Source organism: Scomber japonicus, chromosome 21 (genome assembly GCF_027409825.1).
Source record: "Scomber japonicus isolate fScoJap1 chromosome 21, fScoJap1.pri, whole genome shotgun sequence".
NCBI classification, from domain to species: Eukaryota; Metazoa; Chordata; class Actinopteri; order Scombriformes; family Scombridae; genus Scomber; species Scomber japonicus.
This window is the reverse complement of record NC_070598.1, coordinates 254,702-262,500: the sequence shown is the minus strand read 5'-3', so window position 1 is coordinate 262,500 and position 7,799 is coordinate 254,702. Positions and strand designations below refer to the sequence as shown.

The following is a 7,799-nucleotide window of genomic DNA, read 5'->3' as shown; positions in this document are numbered from 1 at the left end:
TGTATCTGTGTGTGTGTGTGTGTGTGTGTGTGTGTGTGTGTCTGTGTGTGTGTGTGTGTGTGTGTGTGTATCTGTGTGTGTGTGTGTGTATCTGTGTGTGTGTGTGTGTATCTGTGTGTGTGTGTGTGTGTGTATGTGTGTGTGTGTGTGTGTGTGTATCTGTGTGTGTGTGTGTGTATGTGTGTGTGTGTGTGTGTGTGTATCTGTGTGTGTGTGTGTGTGTGTGTGTGTGTGTGTGTGTCTGTGTGTGTGTGTGTGTGTGTGTGTGTATCTGTGTGTGTGTGTGTGTATCTGTGTGTGTGTGTGTGTATCTGTGTGTGTGTGTGTGTGTGTATGTGTGTGTGTGTGTGTGTGTGTATCTGTGTGTGTGTGTGTCTTGCAGCTTCCTGGACAAGCTGGACTCAGTCAGGAGGACGGACTACACACCGACTGATCAGGTAACGAACGGACCAATCAGCTGTCGAGTTTATTTATATCTACCTTTATTTAACGTGGACAGGCTCCGCCCCCCCGAGTAGAGTCCGGACCGAGGTGCTGAGAGTCCGGACCGAGGCTCCGAGAGTCCGGACCGAGGCGCTGAGAGTCCGGACCGAGGCTCTGAGAGTCCGGGCCGAGGCTCTGAGAGTCCGGACCGAGGCGCTGAGAGTCCGGACCGAGGCTCCGAGAGTCCGGACCGAGGCAGTGAGAGTCCGGACCGAGGCTCCGAGAGTCCGGACCGAGGCTCCGAGAGTCCGGACCGAGGCTCCGAGAGTCCGGACCGAGGCTCCGAGAGTCCGGACCGAGGCTCCGAGAGTCCGGACCGAGGCACCGAGAGTCCGGACCGAGGCTCCGAGAGTCCGGACCGAGGCACCGAGAGTCCGGACCGAGGCACCGAGAGTCCGGACCGAGGCTCTGAGAGTCCGGACCGAGGCAGTGAGAGTCCGGGCCGAGGTACTGAGAGTCCGGACCGAGGCACCGAGAGTCCGGACCGAGGGTCTGAGAGTCCGGGCCGAGGTACTGAGAGTCCGGGCCGAGGTACTGAGAGTCCGGACCGAGGCTCTGAGAGTCCGGGCCGAGGTACTGAGAGTCCGGACCGAGGCTCTGAGAGTCCGGGCCGAGGTACTGAGAGTCCGGACCGAGGCTCTGGTCGTGCTTTCTGAATATGGACCCCATGCTGTGAGCGCTGTGATGATGTCATCAGTGACTCCTTCTTCTTCTCTTGCAGGATCTGCTGCGCTGCAGGGTGCTGACCTCGGGGATCTTTGAGACTCGCTTCCAGGTGGACAAAGTCAACTTCCAGTGAGTGTAGCCGTGTTCTGGAGGTCTACCCCTGTCCCTGTATCCGTGGTCTACCCCTGACCCTGTATCCGTGGTCTACCCCTGACCCTGTATCCGTGGTCTACCCCTGACCCCGTATCCGTGGTCTAGAGGTCTACCCCTGACCCCGTATCCGTGGTCTAGAGGTCTACCCCTGACCCCGTATCCGTGGTCTAGAGGTCTACCCCTGACCCCGTATCCGTGGTCTAGAGGTCTACCCCTGACCCTGTATCCGTGGTCTACCCCTGACCCTGTATCCGTGGTCTACCCCTGACCCCGTATCCGTGGTCTAGAGGTCTACCCCTGACCCTGTATCCGTGGTCTACCCCTGACCCCGTATCCGTGGTCTAGAGGTCTACCCCTGACCCCGTATCCGTGGTCTGGAGGTCTACCCCTGACCCCGTATCCGTGGTCTAGAGGTCTACCCCTGACCCCGTATCCGTGGTCTGGAGGTCTACCCCTGACCCCGTATCCGTGGTCTGGAGGTCTACCCCTGACCCCGTATCCGTGGTCTAGAGGTCTACCCCTGACCCCGTATCCGTGGTCTAGAGGTCTACCCCTGACCCTGTATCCGTGGTCTAGAGCTGCTGGGAGGAGGTTAGAAATCAAGTGAGAAGTTGGTGAATTCTCCATTGACTTGTATAGAGACGGTCGCCCCCTGGTGGCCTTTTGATAGAATGCAGCTCTAAGTTACTTCTCCATTGACTTGTATAGAGACGGTCGCCCCCTGGTGGCCTTTTGATAGAATGCAGCTCTAAGTTACTTCTCCATTGACTTGTATAGAGACGGTCGCCCCCTGGTGGCCTTTTGATAGAATGCAGCTCTAAGTTACTTCTCCATTGACTTGTATAGAGACGGTCGCCCCCTGGTGGCCTTTTGATAGAATGCAGCTCTAAGTTACTTCTCCATTGACTTGTATAGAGACGGTCGCCCCCTGGTGGCCTTTTGATAGAATGCAGCTCTAAGTTACTTCTCCATTGACTTGTATAGAGACGGTCGCCCCCTGGTGGCCTTTTGATAGAATGCAGCTCTAAGTTACTTCCTGGTTGGACTCATTCCCGCCTGGTCTGAACTACAGATTAACTACTAACCCTCACCTGTCTGTCTCTCTCTGACCTGTCTGTCTCTCTCTGACCTGTCTGTCTCTGACCTGTCTGTCTCTGACCTGTCTGTCTCTGACCTGTCTGTCTCTCTAACCTGTCTGTCTCTAACCTGTCTGTCTCTCTCTAACCTGTCTGTCTCTCTCTGACCTGTCTGTCTCTCTCTGACCTAGCTCTCTCTAACCTGTCTGTCTCTAACCTGTCTGTCTCTCTCTAACCTGTCTGTCTCTCTCTAACCTGTCTGTCTCTCTCTGACCTGTCTGTCTCTCTCTGACCTGTCTGTCTCTCTCTGACCTAGCTCTCTCTAACCTGTCTGTCTCTCTCTCTGACCTGTCTGTCTCTGACCTGTCTCTCTCTGACCTGTCTGTCTCTGACCTGTCTGTCTGTCTCTCTCTACCTGTCTGTCTCTGACCTGTCTGTCTGTCTCTCTCTACCTGTCTGTCTCTCTCTGACCTGTCTGTCTCTCTCTGACCTGGCTGTCTCTCTCTAACCTGTCTGTCTGTCTCTGACCTGTCTGTCTCTAACCTGTCTGTCTCTCTCTGACCTGTCTCTCTCTGACCTGTCTCTCTCTGACCTGTCTGTCTCTCTCTGACCTGTCTCTCTCTAACCTGTCTGTCTCTCTCTGACCTGTCTCTCTCTAACCTGTCTGTCTCTCTCTGACCTGTCTGTCTCTCTCTGACCTAGCTCTCTCTAACCTGTCTGTCTCTAACCTGTCTGTCTCTCTCTAACCTGTCTGTCTCTCTCTAACCTGTCTGTCTCTCTCTGACCTGTCTGTCTCTCTCTGACCTGTCTGTCTCTCTCTGACCTAGCTCTCTCTAACCTGTCTGTCTCTCTCTCTGACCTGTCTGTCTCTGACCTGTCTCTCTCTGACCTGTCTGTCTCTGACCTGTCTGTCTGTCTCTCTCTACCTGTCTGTCTCTCTCTGACCTGTCTGTCTCTGACCTGTCTGTCTGTCTCTGACCTGTCTGTCTCTGACCTGTCTGTCTGTCTCTCTCTACCTGTCTGTCTCTCTCTGACCTGTCTGTCTCTCTCTGACCTGGCTGTCTCTCTCTAACCTGTCTGTCTGTCTCTGACCTGTCTGTCTCTAACCTGTCTGTCTCTCTCTGACCTGTCTCTCTCTGACCTGTCTCTCTCTGACCTGTCTGTCTCTCTCTGACCTGTCTCTCTCTAACCTGTCTGTCTCTCTCTGACCTGTCTCTCTCTAACCTGTCTGTCTCTCTCTAACCTGTCTGTCTCTCTCTGACCTGTCTCTCTCTAACCTGTCTGTCTCTCTCTGACCTGTCTGTCTCTCAGCATGTTTGACGTGGGCGGGCAGAGAGACGAGCGCAGGAAGTGGATTCAGTGTTTTAATGGTGAGTAAACGATGTCATGTGACTGATCTCTGCTCTGTGATTGGCCGGAGCTGACCCTCTCTGCTCTGTGATTGGCCGGAGCTGACCCTCTCTGCTCTGTGATTGGCCGGAGCTGACCCTCTCTGCTCTGTGATTGGCCGGAGCTGACCCTCTCTGCTCTGTGATTGGCCGGAGCTGACCCTCTCTGCTCTGTGATTGGACAGATGTGACGGCCATCATCTTCGTGGCGGCGAGCAGCAGCTACAACATGGTGATCCGAGAGGACAACTCCACCAATCGGCTGCGAGAGTCGCTCGACCTCTTCAGATCCATCTGGACCAATAGGTGCTGTCTGCTCTGTGATTGGCTGTAGCTGACCCTCTCTGCTCTCTGATTGGCTGTAGCTGACCCTCTCTGCTCTCTGATTGGCTGTAGCTGACCCTCTCTGCTCTCTGATTGGCTGTAGCTGACCCTCTCTGCTCTCTGATTGGCTGTAGCTGACCCTCTCTGCTCTCTGATTGGCTGTAGCTGACCCTCTCTGCTCTGTGATTGGCTGTAGCTGACCCTCTCTGCTCTCTGATTGGCTGTAGCTGACCCTCTCTGCTCTCTGATTGGCTGTAGCTGACCCTCTCTGCGCTGTGATTGGCTGTAGCTGACCCTCTCTGCTCTCTGATTGGCTGTAGCTGACCCTCTCTGCTCTCTGATTGGCTGATAACCCTCTCTGCGCTGTGATTGGCTGATAACCCTCTCTGCTCTGTGATTGGCTGTAGCTGACCCTCTCTGCGCTGTGATTGGCTGTAGCTGACCCTCTCTGCGCTGTGATTGGCTGATAACCCTCTCTGCGCTGTGATTGGCTGATAACCCTCTCTGCTCTCTGATTGGCTGTAGCTGACCCTCTCTGCGCTGTGATTGGCTGTAGCTGACCGTCTCTGCTCTCTGATTGGCTGTAGCTGACCCTCTCTGCGCTGTGATTGGCTGTAGCTGACCGTCTCTGCTCTGTGATTGGCTGTAGCTGACCCTCTCTGCTCTCTGATTGGCTGTAGCTGACCCTCTCTGCGCTGTGATTGGCTGTAGCTGACCCTCCCTGCTCTGTGATTGGCTGTAGCTGACCCTCTCTGCTCTCTGATTGGCTGTAGCTGACCCTCTCTGCTCTGTGATTGGCTGTAGCTGACCCTCTCTGCTCTGTGATTGGCTGTAGCTGACCCTCTCTGCTCTCTGATTGGCAGGTTTCTGAAGACCATCTCCGTGATCCTCTTCCTGAACAAGCAGGACGTCCTCGCCGATAAAATCTTGGCGGGAAAATCGAAGCTGGAGGATTACTTCCCCGAATACACGAACTACACAGTTCCTGCTGACGGTAACACACACACACACACATATACACACACACACACACACACACACACACACACACACACACACACACACACACACACACACACACACATATACACACACACAGGGGGTCTAACTCTCTAAAAGTTGCTCTACAGTGACATCTGGTGGTGAAAGTTAAAATAAATTTTGATTAGTTGTGTGTGTGTGTGTGTGTGTGTGTGTATGTGTGTATATGTGTGTGTGTATATGTGTGTGTGTGTGTGTGTGTGTGTGTGTGTGTGTGTAGGTGTCCCGGACCCTGATGAGGACCCCAGAGTAACCAGAGCAAAGTTCTTCATCAGAGACGAGTTCCTGGTAATTAATCTCAGCCAACTTACCTGTCTCTCTCTCACCTGTCTCTCTCTCACCTGTCTCTCTCTCACCTGTCTCTCTCTCACCTGTCTCTCTCTCTCTACCTGTCTCTCTCTCCTCTCTGTCTCTCTCTCACCTGTCTCTCTCTCTCTCTCTCACCTCTCTCTCACCTGTCTCTCTCTCTCTGTCTCTCTCTCAACTCTCTCTCACCTGTCTCTCTCTCACCTGTCTCTCTCACCTATCTCTCTCTTACCTGTCTCTCTCTCACCTATCTCTCTCTTACCTGTCTCCCTCCCACCTGTCTCTCTCTCACCTCTCTCTCACCTGTCTCTCTCACCTATCTCTCTCCTACCTGTCTCCCTCCCACCTGTCTCTCTCTCACCTGTCTCTCTCCCACCTGTCTGTCTCTCACTTGTCTCTCTCTCACCTGTCTCTCTCCCACCTGTCTCTCTCACCTGTCTCTCTCCCACCTGTCTCTCTCTTACCTGTCTCTCTCTTACCTGTCTCCCTCCCACCTGTCTCCCTCCCACCTCCCTCTCACCTGTCTCTCTCCCACCTCCCTTCCACCTGTCTCTCTCCCACCTGTCTCCCTCCCACCTGTCTCTCTCCCACCTTTCTCCCACCTGTCTCTCTCCCACCTCCCTCCCACCTCCCTCCCACCTGTCTCTCACCTGTCTCTCTCCCACCTGTCTCTCTCTCACCTGTCTCTCTCATACCTGTCTCCCTCTCACCTGTCTCCTTCTCACCTGTCTCTCTCCCACCTGTCTGTCTCTCACTTGTCTCTCTCTCACCTGTCTCTCTCCCACCTGTCTCTCTCACCTGTCTCTCTCCCACCTGTCTCTCTCTTACCTGTCTCTCTCTTACCTGTCTCCCTCCCACCTGTCTCCCTCCCACCTTTCTCCCACCTGTCTCTCTCCCACCTCCCTCCCACCTGTCTCTCTCCCACCTTTCTCCCACCTGTCTCTCTCCCACCTGTCTCCCTCCCACCTGTCTCCCTCCCACCTGTCTCCCTCTCTCCCACCTGTCTCTCTCCTACCTCCCTCCCACCTGTCTCCCTCCCTCCCACCTGTTTCTCACCTGTCTCTCTCCCACCTGTCTCTCTCCCACCTGTCTCTCTCCCACCTCTCTCCCACCTGTCCCCCTCCCACCTGCCCCCCCCCCCCCCACCTGTCTGTCTCTCAGAGGATCAGCACAGCGAGTGGAGACGGGAAGCATTACTGTTATCCTCACTTCACGTGCGCCGTGGACACTGAGAACATTCGCCGCGTCTTCAACGACTGTCGTGACATCATCCAGCGCATGCACCTGCGCCAGTACGAGCTGCTCTGATTGGCCGGCGGCAGCTCACCTGACTCCGCCCCTCAAGGACTCGATCATGTGACCTGAAGACGCTAATCTGTGGGTTTGATAGCTAATCAAAGCTGATAGGTGATCAATACCGATAGATATATTTATTCTGCAGTTAGTTTAAACAGGCTTGAATGGATTATTGGTTCCTGATCATTGATTATAGATTATTATAGATTATAGATTATTATAGATTATAGATTATTATAGATTATAGATTATTATAGATTATTATAGATTATAGATTATTATAGATTATTATAGATTATAGATTATTATAGATTATAGATTATTGGTTATTAAAGATTTATTACTAACTACTGATTATAGGTTATTGATTAGGACAGAGTGGAGTGTGCCTTTCTTTGTGTCTTTTCTTTGCTGCAGAGGATTGTGGGTAGTGTAGTTGAGTGGGAGGAGCCCGGGTCGTGGTTTCCTGTCGTTACCACGGCAACAGTCATTTGTAAAATATATTTTTTCATGTTCCTGAACTCATTGATTATTAATGTTGCTGTCTGTCTCCTGATTGGCTGTTCAGGCTGTGATGTCACAGAGAGACTTTGTTTAACTTCCTGTTAGAAAAAAAAAATCATGTTAAAATTTGTTTCTGAAATTTTATCAATAAAGTTAAATTACGACAAATCTGTTTCACCTGCTCATTACACCCCCACTCCAACCATAGACCAACACCTCCAACCATAGACCATCACCCCCACTCCAACCATAGACCCCCACTCCAACCATAGACCATCACCCCCACTCCAACCATAGACCCCCACCCCCACTCCAACCATCACCCCCACTCCAACCATCACCCCCACTCCAACCATCACCCCCACTCCAACCATAGACCATCACCCCCACTCCAACCATACACCATCACCCCCACTCCAACCATAGACCCCCACCCCCACTCCAACCATAGACCCCCACTCCAACCATAGACCTCCACTCCAACCATAGACCCCCACTCCAACCATAGACCCCCACTCCAACCATAGACCATCACCCCCACTCCAACCATAGACCATCACCC

General features: G+C 53.1%; 1 protein-coding gene across 2 annotated transcripts in view; it reads left to right on the top strand.

The window, feature by feature from the left end:
- Positions 1-6,745, top strand: part of LOC128382142 (guanine nucleotide-binding protein G(olf) subunit alpha-like) — a 15,984-nt gene extending 9,239 nt beyond the window's left edge. For both annotated transcript variants that reach the window (XM_053342136.1, XM_053342135.1), the window contains exons 6-12: positions 383-437; positions 1,205-1,278; positions 3,690-3,748; positions 3,952-4,072; positions 4,954-5,084; positions 5,352-5,419; positions 6,599-6,745. In XM_053342136.1, the coding sequence (XP_053198111.1) occupies positions 383-437; positions 1,205-1,278; positions 3,690-3,748; positions 3,952-4,072; positions 4,954-5,084; positions 5,352-5,419; positions 6,599-6,745 (655 nt within the window). The remainder of the gene's footprint in view (positions 1-382; positions 438-1,204; positions 1,279-3,689; positions 3,749-3,951; positions 4,073-4,953; positions 5,085-5,351; positions 5,420-6,598) is intronic.
- The last annotated feature ends 1,054 nt before the right edge of the window (positions 6,746-7,799 follow it).